This window comes from Poecilia reticulata, chromosome 9, assembly GCF_904066995.2.
Source record: "Poecilia reticulata chromosome 9, P_reticulata-male-v2, whole genome shotgun sequence".
Classification (NCBI taxonomy): Eukaryota; Metazoa; Chordata; class Actinopteri; order Cyprinodontiformes; family Poeciliidae; genus Poecilia; species Poecilia reticulata.
In genome coordinates, this window is record NC_088838.1 from 18,959,930 (window position 1) to 18,976,374 (window position 16,445).

Sequence of the window (16,445 nt, forward strand, 5' to 3'; positions counted from 1 at the left end):
TCTATCGGGCTCTAAGGATGTGACCTTTATTTATTGAAACTCCCTAAAGAAGAAATATTTCATATGGTCCAGAAAAATACCTGGGGTGGATGAAAATGAGTAAAAACAGCCCAGCATGGATAAAATAATAAATAAAATTAAATCTTGAAGGAATATAATAACCGCTGGTCAAAAAGCATTGCTCCTTCATTGCCAACAGTTCCAGACTTTTTCCTCGTTACATGTTGCTCCAATTCAACCAGAGAGATAAAGCTAGTTAGTTTGCAAAAGTCACAAGTCAGAACAAGAAATTAGTCTGGACCGAACGTGCTTCACTTGACACATTTCTGTCTGATATTTTAAACAGAAAAGAAAGCCACCATTTGTCAGTGCTTTATATTTTCTTTATACACTCTTCATAAAATCACAAGGGAATGAATAGCATCAAATATAATCCTACAAGATATGTGACCTGTACAATTCTTACATTTGCCAGTTTATCTATAAATAAATATATACAGTCTAACCGTTGGTGAAACAAAGCTAGTTTTGGACTGAGCCAGGTCAAAGGTAGAGACAGACTTCCTAAACATGAATAAATATGTCACATTAGGTAGTTTTAAGTAGTTCATCTTTAAGGATCGGTGTCCTGCATGTTTTACATGTCGCGCTGATTCAACCAGAGATGATTTTTAATGATCAGCTGCCCATGGCGGCAGAGGGAAAAAAGTGGCTCAAGTACCAGAGTAAACTACGGAACTGCATTTTATCCTGTGCCTGGAGCAGCCGTCTATGAAGCCAGCAAACATTATTTCATTCATCTCAAATCAACTGTGTTGAACCAGGGGCACTTCTAAGAAATACAGGACACTCATACAGCTGGACACCCTGAATTATCGTCCTCATGTTTTGGAAAAATAACATCTTAATGCTATCAGCTTCAGCATGAACAGCCTCCTTTCTGGAGCTAAAACCATCAGCTAACGACAAAACAAAAAAAACAAAAAAAACAACAAAAAAGGACAATCCAGGGTTCAGGTAGTCGGTCTGCCCACAGGTATAAAAACATCCCTGATCTCTGCAGCACTTCCTCCTTACATTGACTTCATAATGGCGTTTCATCAAAGAAAGTAACATGGCTGACCTTACTCGGTGCTGTTCATCTCTAGGGATGTTTGTCAGCTCCGTGTTGGATTATACGTTACAAAAAAAGATCCAAATATGAGGATTAGCTGGACAAACGTTTTACTTTTCAGTATAATTTCAATCTAGATCAACCTGGGTTTAAATCACAGACGTTTCATTAAACTACACCGCGCTCTGCTGTGCTGACTGCAAATAGATGCCTCTGTGCTTGAACGACAAAAATCACAACAAAAGCCACCCAAATGTGTCCGGAGAAAGAATCCAACTGTAACATTCGACACATTTATCAGGCCAGAGTCACTTTATTGTGAGAAGTCTCCACACTGTAAAATGTGCAACATGTGCATTTTCTGGCAGCGTGTTCACCTGCTGTGGGAAACCTTCTGCAGGTTGACGTCTGTCAAATGTGTGCCGGGTGGAGGTCAGGGGGGAGGTGGTGACCGATTGTCAGTGCACTGTGTGATGTCTGTTTGATCCAGTGGTGCTGCAGGGCAGTATTGCACACTTTCCCTTACATTTGAGTCAACATTGGTCCACTGCACTCAGCTCTGAACATGCCTGTTACGCTGAGCCCCACACTTATTGCAGCCCCTGGTAGAGAGGCGTAACGCTTTCATATTATCACACCAATCTAACTTTTAATTTGAGCACGTTTATTCATCGTTGGGGAAAGTAAATCCTATGTTGAGAAATATTTATGTTGCACACTCACTGGTACTCAGCAAGTGAAGCAAAAGGAAGTTGTATTTTACCAACAGAAGCGCTCATAACTTTTCAGAAGATCACTCCATACCAAGAGTTTGAATGAGGTTTTTTTCCTGGCACAGATATGGGCAATATTCAGATTTTTTTTGACAAATGGCATGCTCTCTTGTTTTTCCCCATTCTGTAAAGCAGCTAAAAAAAATTAGGCCTCAGTGTGAGATCTCCAACAACCCTGATCATCTTACAAAAGTGAACAATGAACTATCACAAGGAATTGTTAAAGGTGCAAATAATTGTAGGGGCATTAAATCGATTTTATTGATTAATAGAATTTTTTGGGTTTTGACAATTTAATTTCACCAAAACACTCCTCAGGTTTTGATAGTTGGAATGATGTCAGCCCACCCAAATACCATCTTGTTTGACTGGTGCGTTTTACAGGTTCTAATTATTGGGACTTTTTAATTCAGGCCAACTCACAGAACAGATGGTTGAAATAAAAGCCAGTTTTGAAAAATACTTTCTGTCATTTGTAAAAGAAAAAGTGAGGAAAAAAAGATTTAAAATTGGAAATTGAATTTGGCATGAAAAAAAAATCAGACATTTTATTTTTAAATAAACATTTCTTAACATGAGATCTTCCCCAGCCCTGCCTAAACACCGAAGAGATGCACTGAAAACACAGGTTGGGAGTTTTCTCATTTTTCCAGTGTCCAATTAAACTTCTGCAAGAAACAAGTTTATTATAAGTTTTGCTTCCTCCTTACACGTCATTTCCAAAGGCGCCAATAAGTGTGGAGATAACTCAAGAAGGACAAGTAATTATATTTCAAAAAAAAAAAAAAAGGCATGAAAATTTACTAAACTTTAGAAATAAATATCAAACATCATACAGCAGGTCTCGGCTCCGCTTTCCTAGTTTCCACAACGTATCGTACAGGATTTACATCTGGAGCTCTGTCTTCCTCTAAAGGTGCACCAGAGAACAGAGAGGGAGTCGGCGATGCAGGGAGGGATATCTAAGAGCACATTCAATGCTTCATTTACAGCTCAGTAAAAATCAGGGAGGGGGGGGGAAACAGCAGAAATCCAAAATGGCTAAACATGGCTAATATCAAACATCCCATATATATGACACAAGATAACAGTTCTGATACAACCCTGGTGATCTGCAAGGTGAAATGATAAAAATACAATACAGGCAAGGATTTCTGCGTTTTTTGTTTTTTTTTGGCTGCTGAAACTCAATTTTGAAGAAATAAAAATACATAACATAGCAAAAACTTAACCTCAAAACACCATTTTGTTCACAAAAATTGATGAATTTTAACATGGCTATATTATTAAATAGCACTGATTATCAATCATGTCACCCTCATAGTAAAGAAGACACTTTAAACTGGTCTTCAGTGGACCAGATACCAGATCTGCACTGTGTTGTAACAACTATGTACAGGCCTCGTTCGGGCGCTTAGCAACATACTTACACAATTTATTCCATGTTTTTATACAGAGAAGACCTTTATGTGATCCTCTCTGCTCAGATTCAGCATATTGTTCTACACTGCTTATTTTGGCACCTTTGCTGTACAGTCGAGGTTTTTCCTAAAGTTGAGTCAAACATCAGGTGCAGTAGAAATCCGGCGTTAATCATATTTAAAGGGTCAGTTCAGCGTTCGCTCTGCGGGATTCTTTTGAGTTGTGGTGCGAGGAAAACTGGAGAGCACAACTTTTAGTCTTGGCTGTTTCAGGCGTCTGCTTAAATAATTTCTGTTTGGCTTGGATTCATTTTCGTCAATTCTCGGTAAATGAGTAAGACTTATTTATAAATGCGCTCGGTCCAGTGTTAATCAAGTCTCAGCTCTGCTTTCACAGATTTGCAGAACAAAAGGGCTGATGCTTAAAATCTGCAGCACAGAAAGTGAGTCTCTGTTGCCGTGTCTGTGCTTTGCTTTGGCCACATCTGTCAGCCGCGGTGCAGAATCAGAGTAATTCCCTTATGTCGTGGAGGCGCTTCATTGTGTGCAGTCAAGTATAACAACCTGTAGGAGGAGTTCTGAGCTTATATTCATGGCCAAAAAATATTCACTGAACAGAAGAAACCGTTTAAATTAATTTATGTTTGCGTAATGTGTGGCTTCAGGAGGACTCGCCTGGCTTAAAACAATAACAACAAAACTTCCACAGTCTCCACTGAAATCATTTAATTGCTGATAAGTGGTCTGTAGCACCAGATCCTCCCGCCCCCCGGTGGCGTTTCGCCCACTTGGTTCAAACCCGCAGCGTTTCCTGTCTCTGCGCTCGTCCTCCCAAGCGCCTGTACTCTCTCATTTGGGGTTGAACGGGAACGGCTCCAGCTTGGTGCTGCCGCTGCGGCCCCAGCAGCTCGCCGTGATGCTCATGCTGCGCTGCGACGCCCCGGGGCTGTGGCTGAGGGTCCGCTCCAGCCTCTCCCGCTCCAGCCGCTCGCTGTCCGACTGGCTCTGCGTGCGCTCGGGCCTGTTGTGGAAGCTGCCCGTCGGGGAGCTGGGCGCCGGCTGGGAGGAGATGGTGCGCAGCAGGTGGTTCCTTTTCCTCAAGAAGTCGCTGTTGGCACCCAGGCCGAAGCTGCCCTTGCGCAGGACCATGCGCGCGCTGCTGGACTTGGCGGGCCGAGAGCGTTGGTTGTACTCCAGCTGGGACAAGTGGGCCGCGTACCCCTCTGTGATGAACTGAGGAGAGGAACATTTGAGCGGAGAGGAAAGCCAACTGAATAAATCTGGCTTAAGACGTGAAATATTAATTTACTGTAGGTTCTTACCAGTTCATTTACTAACAACATGTTTGTAATCAATTCTTCAGACGATTAATCTGATCTTTTTTTTTTCACTGACAAATTCTGCAGATTTTTAATTTAAACTTTCACAACTTTTTAACGCAATGTTATAAATACAGTAAAAAGATGCAAAAAACAAATAATTCAACAGCTTTTTTAAAATAAGAAAATAAACATTTTATTGTCTAAAATGCAATAATAAAGTATTTTTTTAGTGTGGATTAACTGATTAATGACTGGATGGCAAAAGGTGAGTAACAGGAAATTATTATTTTTATATTATTATAATTATTATAGAAATTGAACCAGGTGATGGTAAAACTGTGCTGTGGCGGTGCAGGGGTTAAGCACAACCCACATATGGAGGCCTTAGTCCTCGACGCAGCTGTCGCAGGTTCGATTCCTGGCCTTGGTGACCTTTGCTGCATGTCTTCTCTCTTCTCTCATTACCCACTTTCCTTTCAATTAACTATCAAATAAAGGCCACTAGAGCCAAAAAAATCTTTTTTAAAAATTGGATAAAACTACACCACTTGGGGAGATTTGGGTAGAGCATACTTGCAGACAAAGGTTTTGTTTTCACCTTAAATGTAAATGTTTATATATTCTTTGTTCAATTTTGGCTTAATTACTGCATTTAGTGTGTTGTTCTTTTAGCAAATGGCTTTTTTTTCCTTTTTGAGTCTGTATACTGTAGTTAACGGTTAATCAATTTCTAATTTAGTTGACGTTTATTTCAACAACTGATTAATCACAATTAATCCAATTAATCGCTTCGGCCGTAATTGGTAGCAGGAGGCGCCATATTGAATATGTCTCTGAACGGTACCTGGCACTGGTTCTGCATCTTCTTGGAGGGTCTGCCGACGATGTAGACCTGAGAAGGAGGAATGCCGATGGAGGTGTAGACAGAGATGTCTTTGGTCGATCCATATCCAGCGAAGATCTTCATATTAGACTGAAATCAGCCCGCAGGCGGGAGAGAAATTATTTTCTTTGTAAATTAAAAAAAAAATGAATAAATTGTCTGAAGATCCTCAACACATTTTGTCTGCACCTGTTGATAACCCGAAGTACGCTCACTTACCTCTGTCAGTGTTTTGAGGAAGTTGGCCTTGTGCCTAAGCGGGTCGTGGACTAATCCGTCGCAGAAGGAGACGATGCCGTGTGGGAAGTTGTGCTGAGAAAGCCAGGCCACCACCCGCTGCTTCTGCATGTCTGGACGCCCCGTCACATAGATGATCAAATAACCTAAATCCTGCCAGTGTCTGTGACGAGGCGAAGCAGCAAAGTGATTTTTAAAAAAATTTTTATTTAGGCAATATCTTGGGAGCTACAGAAAGTTTTATGGGATGACTTGGATACCTGACGACGTCCACGGCTCCTGCCCTGACCTTCGGATCGCTACCCATGATTGAGACGCTGGCAGCGAATGACCCATCGATGCTGAACACCACAAACTCTGTGCCACGTGGGACAACAGTCAAGTAGCTGTCTGCAAACGTGTGGTCGCCTCTGGGGTTGGGGGGGAGGCAGAAGAGAATGAAAACTAAACCAAAGGACGGGATTATATCTAAAGTTTCACATCAACAAGATGCACAGAAGGCACCAATATTTCAACAAATCATGACACAGAGTGAGTTTGGCGTTAATGTTAAAGGCTGAGAAGATGAAGTCACCTGACAACCATTTTCACAGGGTAGACTCCGATGCCCAGACGCTTCTCCTCTGGGATGTTAAACGACACGCGGCCGCTGCTTTGAGTCACTTGCGTGCTGAAGAACACCCACTCTCCTGACGGAGGCTGGGTCATGATGTGAAGGTCGACCTGTGCAGAAATTCAAGACTTAAACATGATGTTTGAACACTAAAAGGTTGCAGATAGCCGGTTCTCTGCTGCTACGCATGCATGATTACCTTCTCCCCAGCTAGAGTCACCATGTCCAGAGGGCCATACATGAAGCGACCGGTGATGACCTGCTGGCTGTCTTCAGGGAACACGCCGTCGTTCACTCGATGGTTGGCAGTCACGTTCTGCCATTGGAGTAAAAATAAACCAAGTCAGAGAGGGTGTTTTTTAAAAAACAAGGAGAAAAAAACACGTCTTCTCCTTAGAAATTTACATAGAAAAGTCAAAGTCAAGTGACCTAAAGCTGCATGCAAAAGTATTCACACTTTCAGGGTTAGATTCGATGTATTTTCTTGGGATTTTAAGCGACAGACGAGGAAAAATAAGTGTATTACAGTGAAGTGGAAAGATATTGGCACATTCTTCTGCTTCATATTCAATCACTATTCTGTTTGTCAATTAACCTTAATAAAATACTGTGAAATTTTCTGGTGTAAAGTTTGAGGGATACTTTTCCCTACACTTGAATCCAAGATGTTGATAACAAACCGAAGGCATTCCTCCGCAGCAGATTAATGTTCGTAAGCCGTCTCAAACTGGACTGTTTTCTTGATTTCACACCCACCCGGATCTTGACGTGAGTCCTCTTCCGGAGCCACTTCTCCCGAGGTTTAGAGGGGGTGAACTCTGACACCTCCTTCCCATCCAGCTCCAGGATGCTGGAGTTTTCATGCCTCATGACCTAAGAGCAGAGATTTAACCGGTTCATCCCAGGAATCCCTGAAAAACTACAACAGGATTAAAAAAAAAAAATGGTTGGGGCAACTCACCTGCCTCAAGAGGAAAGATACAACATCTGTGGATTCCCAGTAAGAAGCGTGGAAGAGGTGCGGCAAAGCCACTGTAGGAAAGGCAGTCAGAGCATCGGGGCAGTACAGAGCAAAGTCCAGGCGCTTTGTGCCCCACCAGCGTGCTGCAACTGCAAATGGGAACGGGTTGAATACAGTGCAGGTGCACAAGATGAAACTCTAGCAGAAGGAGCTGGCATAGAAAGCTGCACCACCCTTAAAACCCACAAAGCAAACTTAAAAAAAATAAATAAATAAAATAATTAATAAAAAAAAATCAGCTTCACTTCTTCAGCTGCAGGTGAGAAAGAAAGGTGTTTTTGATTACTGCAGTGAGAAATCATGCGCTGCATCAAAACGGAAAGAGACGGTTAGAACTGATGAGTGATTTCACGACCAGCTTCAAGAGTTTAATCATGTTAGTGAAGGTTGTTACACCAAAGTACAAAATTAAGATCTGAACATTGTTCCCACTGAGTGAAAGTGCTTGTGGCTGTGTCCTTGAGAAGCCCATTTGGAAAGAATCCCAGGAGGAAGGAAAAAATAAATTAAAAGGCTTTCTGCAGGAGCAGAATGAAGCTTTTGGATAGTTGCTGTGATTTCCGCAACTTGAGAAAAAATACCTTCATCAACTTCAGCTTGGGAGTCCAACGACACCAGGTCGTGTATAGCACAGTCCAGCCTGCATGATTGGATGCTGTCGTACTGGTAGATGGAACTTAGACTTTCACCTGAGTATGTCTCAAAACTCAGATCTTCGTCAGTCAGGTCAGCCTCGGCTTTTTTATAGAACTTCAGAGGATTTTTTATGGAGAATAAGTTTTGGGTTGTTAGGGCAAGTTGGGATAACAGACTGAGCTTATTGGATTGGCTAATCTGCTCTGATTTGGCTACACAGAGAGAAAAAAAACAACAGAAAACCATATGATAAAATGGATGGATTTGTAACAGAAAAAAAAAAAACAGTTTAAAGCGTGACAAAGAGACGCATTCATTAGAGAGAGGCTCGTTTACACAGAGTTGTGAATTTCTAAGCAGCTGTTAGTGAAGGTCAAAGCATCATGGCAAGGTGATGCTGTTGAACACCTGATGTTGTAGTGGCGAAATTTATTTTTCGAAATTGTTCAAAATGTGCACTAAACCCATCTTAGGTTATAATGTGAGACAAAAAAAATTATACAAATAAAAAAAAGTAAAAACACTAACAGGTAAATAGGGGGGAGGGAACTTTGGTTAACAATAATACAAAGAGAAAACAGAATGCCGATTATCTAAGCGCACACTGCAGTAGGAGGTGGAAATGGCTTAGGGAGGGAGATTGGCGTCCACATGCACTGAAACGTTAGATAAATGCAGCACTTGGTCATTGCATTTACATTTAGACAGTGGATAAAACTAAGACAGACAGTGAAAAGTGGCTCTAAGCTTGCTCTTCTGGAGGACTCTGATCTTACTGGCTCCTTGTCAGAGAATATAGGGGGAAACGATTCGATGACCGTCTTACCAGACGAGTGAGAAAGAAGTGCAGGATTTGTATTTGCAGCTCCTTGCGAAATGCAAATTTACCCTTTGAACCTTTGCGCATTTTGTCCCGTTACAAGACAAATGTTGCGTCTCATTGGGATTCTATGTGACAGACCAACAAAAAGTAGCGCATAGTTGCGAAGAAGAGTTGGTTGGTTTGGATGGCCGTTCCCTGATGACCTCCTGATGCTCATTTCCAATTATTTATTTAACAAACGGTGCAGAAAATAATAAAAATAATCCTGACAGTACAGAGAATTTTGTCATTTTAAAACATCATTAATTGAAATTCACTGTGACAACGACGATGCGATAAATCCCCACGTCTACTATATGTCATTTGAAATTATTAACTACTTTGCTTCTATTGCATAAAATCCCAGTGAGACACGACAAAGTTTGTGTTTGGAAGGAGAACAAGATGTGAGAAAATTCAAGAAGTATGAACACTTTTTGCAAGAAGCTGCATCTGACCAGCTAGTTAGCTCCAGATGGAGAGTAGGGTGTGTGTAGAGTCAGAGCACTGGGGTTGAGAGGAGGAGGATGTAGGAGAGCTGGGAGGAGAAACTATGGTAGTTGTGCAGAAATAGAGACAAGTTGGCCAGAGAGCGAGAGAGAGAGAGAAGGAGGGGAACTAACTGGAGTTGTGTTTGTGTGAGTGGAAGAAAGAGAGAGAAAGAGAGACTGGTGGACGTTCAGAACACTTACTGTTGGCTATGTTGGTGGCAGTGAAACTGTCTGCCATTCCTGAGACCTGGCTGGCAATGCTGATCTCACTGGCCCTCCGTTGGCCCCTGGGGAAGGGGCCCATTATGGGGGATGAGGGGTACGAATTTTCCATGAAGACACCACCATGAGACTGAACAACATCCGCTATTGAGCCCAAACAAGGAGATCCCATTAGACAGAGACACAGGTACGGTGGGTGACTCACAGTGATGGGGAGGGAGGCGAAACATGTGACTGCAGGGGGGAAATGTGAAACCACAAGGAGCCCACATGTTCTCCAGCTGACTGACGTGTGAAAACACAGACAGTAAAATGTCTACATATATTGAAATTAACGTCAGGGTGTAAAGATTGTCCGCTAGGAAAGATTTAGATTAAACATCTAGTGAATTACTTGATAAATTATGATGAGATTTTATAAAATTAAGACAACCCGTATCACCAATAGAAAACATATTAAAAATGTAGATACAGAGCTTCATGTTGAGCAAACAAAGCACCACAAGCAGCACAGCGAGCGTGATCGACTCTCCTGAAAGTCGACAAGCGAATTAACCTCTAAACACAAAAAAACCCATCAAGAAACCCCAAATCACAGAACACAAACGCTTACACCCTCCAAACGCACCACAGCAGACGCTCTGCAGACAAACGTGAATGAGTGTTTCCATGGCTTGATTCATCCACTTGTTGTGATTTTTGTTTAAAATAAAGAGAACCTCAGTTCAGGCTGCATGACCCATACACAGTTAACATATTATTTCAGAGCTCTTAAAGATTTACTTTATTTAGTGCACAGGTTTGAATTTAATATCAGTTTTCTTGAGTCATATGTGCACAAAGAGGCTCAAAAATATCCATTTCCTCCTCACTAACATTTAGAGAAATGTTCCTTTGGCAACATACATAAGCCTCTGGTTGGACATTTGACACACTTATCACAAAACGAAGAAATGACTCGGATGTTTTCACAGACCAGCTTTAAAGCATTTTCAAAGGGAAGAACGTCTGGCTGTTCTGGAAGAGTAAAAGTCAGCCTGCTCCATTTATTCTGGAGACCAGACTGGAGGTGTTTTCAGATCGTTGCCCTTGTGTCCAGGTTTTAAGAAAATTGAGAAATTAAGTGTTTTGGTTGCATTGAAACGGACCCTCACCGTGATCCTACTAATTTTGAGTCTGTATCACTACCAGTGGTGGTAGTTCAACCCTCAACATGATGCTGCCACCACCATGCCTGACAGTTACGCAATGCTGAAAGCCTCACCTTGTCTAATCCGAGCATGCTTCTCAACAGTGTGGTCGTGTTGTGTTACTTGAGACGACTACTGGTCTCAGTTTTGTACTTTTGACATTTCAATGTTGCCACCAGGGCAGCTGCGTGTTGAAGATAAAACCAAAGGGAGAAACATTTCTAAATGTATTGATGCTTTTGTCTGTAAAACATGGAGGAAGAATGAATGCTGAGTGAGTCAGGTCCTCCAGCGCCACCTGCTGCCTGAAGCCACTCTGTCTGCAGTCAATGACGAAACATTTGCCTGGATTTATCACACCAGAGTTGCAGTAAACTCTCAAGAGTTGTGTGATAAACAGTGACTTGTGTGCTTAATTAGCTTAATTTATTGTTTTTGTGTGTTTTTGTTTTGATTTGGTTCACCTAAATACTGTGGCAAGGCGGCGGCATGAGCGAGTTAGGCAAACCAGTCCAACCAGTTAGTCCAGGGCCCTGTTAACAGTTAGGTTGTTAATGTTTCATTAATCATGAGATGCAGCACACACTAAGTGGGGACGATAGTCTCTCAGTGGTTGGATGTTGATCCTGGACTTGTCTGGACTTGTCTGGTCTTGACTCTGTCTCAGGTTAGGCGTTTTTGACTGCAGCACTAAAACATGGCTTAATATTTACCTCTTCTGACCTCCTTCTAACTTTCCCCAAAAGCATTCGGCTTCTCCATGGGGCCAGCAGAAAAATTTGAAGGACTCCATTTTGAAGCTGCTGATTTAGAGGCAGCAGCATTAATCCACATTAATGTTTAACTTAATTGATTGTGAATGAATTAAGTTTTTGAGCATCTTCCAGCTTAGGACAGGGTAGCAACTTGATGAATCCTGAAGTATTAGTATTAGACTGTTAAGAAAAACATGTTAAATGTTAAACTATGCTGGGATGTAAACAACAGTCGTACAGTTGCCAGGAGAAAGATCCAGTGTTATTTCTCTTCTATGATGCAGAAGCCTGTCACAATAGGAGCTCCCCATTTCTTCACCACTGAAGCCAATCAATTGAAATGACCTTGACCTCTACCCATTTAGGTAAAAAGACGGGTCATATATCCAGCCAGAATCAGACAGGCAATTTCTCATTTCAAGAAATGATGTGACGTTTCTCTGAAACCTGCTAAGGGAAACTTAACTAAACTTTTGTTTTGGCGTATATTCAGAATTTTAAAATACACATTAAACTCAAACCTGTGCACCCAATAAATGTTTTAAAACTCACTGAAAATGTTGCATGTTCATTGCAGTTTGGAAAAACGACTGTTAAAGTGTGAGCAGTTACACGAGTCACATGTCATACTCGTGCAATAACAGCAATGGAAACATTCGGACGATATCTAAAGCAGACGCAAAATCGGTCTGGATTTCAAAGCACACGACAGACAGACGAGGATGTGAAGAGAACAAAGCACAAATGCAAGGAGCGAATGAGTGAGGGCGGAGAAAGATGGAGGTGAACAGGAGAGGCTACACACACTCCAAGGTGGCGGGTGTGGCTTTCAGGGAGTTCTCCTGCCAGTTTAGCACAGGAACAGGAATGCAGGTCTCACTGATGGTCTCCTGACAGCGAAAGGACAGGGGGGGCCCGCTATCGAGTAGCAGCTGAGCGTTGCTCTGGACTGTCTCCACTACAGAGGGAGGTGGAGGAGCGGGAGCAGGAGGAAGGGCAGAGGTCGGGGGTGGTTTTAGGAAGGCCGGGTGTGCAGATGTGGGAACAGGAGGCCGAGAGAGGAGGAAGGAAAGGAGACAGGGAAGACACAAAAACATATGAAGCAAGAACAACTGGACATAAAACAAAAGGCAAGCCCTTAGCGGACCTCACTTCTAGACTACAACTGTTTCACAGCTTGAATGGTCATAATAACCAGTTTTACAACCATACATAAAACACAAGAAGCTAGATAATGCTGATAATCACTGATAAATACTGATAAAAGTTTTATTACTGCAGCTCATTTTCGCCCAGACATTTGCTTTGTCACAGCCTCCTTCCAAAAGTGATTCAATATAATTTCCCAAACATGTTCTAAACACAAGACCTCATAATTACAAAGTAAAAACATTTATTTATTTATTTATTTATTTTTTCAGCAAATTTATAAAAATTAAAATTAAAACTTATATGCACAAGGTTTTACTGCATTCCTCGTGACATTCATGGCAACCTGCCTTCACTGATTATCCTTTCATTGAAGTTAAGATGACAGCAGCCAAAACTAGGAGAAACATCTTCAGAGTGCTAATGATCTCATTTTCCAATGCTACAATACTCGGATAATAAAGGGGTGGCTTCAGGGGATTTCTGTGAATATCCTCCAGTGGCCCAGCCAGGACCTGGAGGTAAATCTAATTTAATACGTCTGGAAAAAATGTAAATGGCCATCTACCGACGCCGCCCATCCAGCCTTACCGAGTTTGATCTGCAGAGAAAAATGGGCAAAAATACACAAAACTATCTGTGTCAAGCTCACCAGCGCTCAAAGAAGAACTGCTGCTAAAAATGCTGAGCAAAAGAAGTGAAAACTGATATACACATGATTTTTGAGGAGTTATTTCATAAATGTGCAAAAAAAATTGCCATTTTACAAAAAAATATTTTTGGAGTAAGGCTGTAAGATAAGAAATGTGGAGAGCAGTGAATACTTTCTGATCACTAAATCCTGGATCTTAGAAAATGTGAAACTTAAGTCTGAGGATAAAAACTTCTTTTAGTAACTAGTTGGTTCATTTACACTAAACATCTACAGCCAAATAGGACAGTTTGAGGTTCTAAGGGTTACTCTATTAAAATAACGTCCAAAAACAGAAATCAAAATCAGGACTATGACCACATTTAGATGAATAACCTGCTTCACAGAAGACAAACAGTAGAAAAATGTATCATTTTTCTCTGAGACAGTGTACTACGTGAGTGGACTCATGGTGTGCCACTATGACATGTGCTGTGTGCGACGAACAGGACAGCTGCTTACGATCAAAATGTCTCCTTTACAGGGAGAAATTCAAAATAAATCTACTATATGAAATTCTGCATTTGTGCTTGTGATGACTCCAAAGAACCCGGCAGGTCTGAATTGTTTCACGTGGCACTTTTTGCCTCCATTCATCGCTCCTGCCAGGAACTCACCCAGCAAGGCCGAGTTTCCATCTCCGAGGGGGAAGCGTTGGTAACGGGGCACGCTAAAAGGAGGGAGGAGGTGAAATTTCCGCTCCAGCAGAGGCTCCAGGCGGGAGGCGGAGGGATCAGCTGGGTGGAACAAGTTATAGACCTGCTGACAGGCCGGCCTCAGCTGGGCCACTAGAGGGAGAAATCCAACCAAAGACATGGCAGGGAAGAGCAGACAAAACCAGATGAAAAAATTAATTATGAAGCTGCCCAGCAGAGGCATCTTTAATGTTCATTTTTATGCCCAAACACATTATTCGCTTAAAACTACTGCATTCCTCTTAATGAAGAAGCTCACCATCCAGCATAGGGATCACAGTCTTCCTCAGGGCCAGCACCAAGCCCAGCGGAGAACCAAACAGGAAAAAGTCCGACACCTCAAAGTCAAACTTCCCCAGGGAGCTTCCGTCCAGCATGGTGCTGCTGCTCGACCTGCGGGACCCTGCGTCGCTCTTAAGGACGCTAGAGTGCAAGCTGGGAAAAACAACAACAACAAAAAAAATCACACAGCTGTTAGTCTTTCAGGCGTTTGCTGCAACGTTCAAATGCCTTGAATTACTTTTTGTCATGTCACTATCATAAGTCTCAGATCAACACAAAATAAAATGTACAATGTCAAGTGGAAGGAAATGCTACTTTATTTTCAACATATCAAAAATCTGAAAGTGTGTATCAGATTTGTATCCGACTCTAAATAAACTCCAGTGTATTTCATTTGTCTCCTGAGCAGCAAAAAGTGTCCACCTGCACTTGGTTGTAAAGGCCTCAGAGGTTTGATTAGAAAAACATTAGCTAACAAACAGCATCGTGAAGACAAAGAAACAAAGTATCCTGTATCCAATTCAGGGTAATCCAAGAAGAAAACCACTAGGAGGCAGATCAACGCTTGAGATCAACATTCCAGCAGGCGGGCAACAATAAATTTTCAGTCAGAGCTGTAATGGTTACGCTTTGACTAGAATGACTTAGTCAAAGTCCAGAGCTAAGTCCAATTGAAAATCTGTGGGAAGACTTAACAACTGACACGCAAAGATGATCTATGTTGTGTCTGAGTTATTCAGATGTGGAAAGTTGTTAAAAGGACAAAATCCAAATGGGTGGCAGCTAGTACTTATATAGGTCGGTCACTTAAAATCCTGGTAAAACAGGCAAAAGTTTGTGTTTGTAAGGTGGAAAAAAATACTAAAGTGTTCTAGGTTGTAAATACTGTTGAATAAGCACGCTACTATCACAGCGTATTCAGCAAAGCTGGCATTAAGTAAGAACTGAAACGTGTCAGAAGAAAATAGTTCCTCAGGTAAGTCATCGCTCACCTTGACAGAAAAGCTTGGTGTTGTTTAATTGTGTCCATTTCGTAGGTGGACGAGTCGCTTCTCTTGCGCGGCAGCTGCTTCTTGGTGTCATCACTTGAACTGACACGAGGAATATCAATGTTGCTGCGACTCAGGTGGCGGCTGCTCTCCAGTGTTGGGGATGATGACCCATGTCCGCTGTTGACGATGATGCCGGGAGAGAGAAGGTCCTGGTCCTTCATGAGCAAATCAGGAGGACGAATCACAACGACGAAAAGAAGAAGAAAGAAAACCTCAACAACTTACAGATGACAAATATGTGCAGGAATGGACCAGTTAATAAAAACTGTGTCTGATGTGCCTTTAGAATCCTACCTGCACGCTGATGACGCTGCCTCTGCGGCTGCTGTTCTGGCTTTCATTTACCGTGGGGGTGCTGTTACAGAGAGCATCAAACCCCAATATTCCTCCCACACAGTCCCCAATGAGGCAAACCTGCACAGGTCAAACATCAGAAAGACGGTTCACATAATATCAAAAAGTAGCAATAATATATTGTGATGTATAAAAGTCTTCAGTCATTACATTTTTAAAAAGATTTTCATCTAAGTAATCCATTAAAGTGGCCTTAGTCAATAAATGTTTCTGAAGGTTATAATCAAAGAGTGTCTTTGGTCTTTGGCTGCTTTGTGAGTATTTTCTGGTTCAATGTCTGATTACTGATTAACTGTAGGATGAGCCAGATTTGTATCTTGCTTTTTGAAGACTACTTTCAGATGTCCTTCATCTGCAAATGTTTTTTGGATGTTTGATGCTTCTTCTTTTATTCTTCTCTTGCATTTATTTTTAAAGCACACACGGCACAAAAGGTACACTGAGTGGACTAGAAATGGTTCAACTAGAGAACTCTAAAAAGTCTGCAGAACTACAAAGCAAGACCAAAAAGCAGAAGCTGCTATGTAACAGATCAAGACAAAGTCTTGCACAATAGTAGAAGTAGAACTAAAAGTAACGCATCGCTTTAAATTCCTTTCAAAAATAAAATATCTGCAAAAGGTTGTGTGCGTTTGTGTTTTGTCCGCTTTACTCAGATGCCTCTAAATTTAATGACCTGCTC

The 16,445-nt window shown here is 41.8% G+C and overlaps 1 protein-coding gene across 6 annotated transcripts in view; it reads right to left on the reverse strand.

The window, feature by feature from the left end:
* Positions 1-4: 4 nt before the first annotated feature.
* Positions 5-16,445, reverse strand: part of LOC103470268 (membrane-associated phosphatidylinositol transfer protein 2-like) — a 64,014-nt gene continuing 47,573 nt past the window's right edge. For 2 of the 6 annotated variants that reach the window (XM_017306728.2, XM_081610675.1), the window contains 15 exons: positions 15,704-15,823; positions 15,350-15,564; positions 14,335-14,510; positions 13,998-14,168; positions 12,346-12,498; positions 9,575-9,739; positions 7,966-8,232; positions 7,325-7,473; positions 7,120-7,236; positions 6,563-6,679; positions 6,325-6,473; positions 6,011-6,160; positions 5,733-5,913; positions 5,475-5,603; positions 5-4,541 (listed from right to left, as the gene is read on the reverse strand). In XM_017306728.2, the coding sequence (XP_017162217.1) occupies positions 4,158-4,541; positions 5,475-5,603; positions 5,733-5,913; positions 6,011-6,160; positions 6,325-6,473; positions 6,563-6,679; positions 7,120-7,236; positions 7,325-7,473; positions 7,966-8,232; positions 9,575-9,739; positions 12,346-12,498; positions 13,998-14,168; positions 14,335-14,510; positions 15,350-15,564; positions 15,704-15,823 (2,643 nt within the window). In that variant the 3' untranslated portion in view covers positions 5-4,157. The remainder of the gene's footprint in view (positions 4,542-5,474; positions 5,604-5,732; positions 5,914-6,010; positions 6,161-6,324; positions 6,474-6,562; positions 6,680-7,119; positions 7,237-7,324; positions 7,474-7,965; positions 8,233-9,574; positions 9,740-12,345; positions 12,499-13,997; positions 14,169-14,334; positions 14,511-15,349; positions 15,565-15,703; positions 15,824-16,445) is intronic. The other 4 variants (XM_081610676.1, XM_008418581.3, XM_008418583.3 and 1 more) reach the window with 4 other exon arrangements.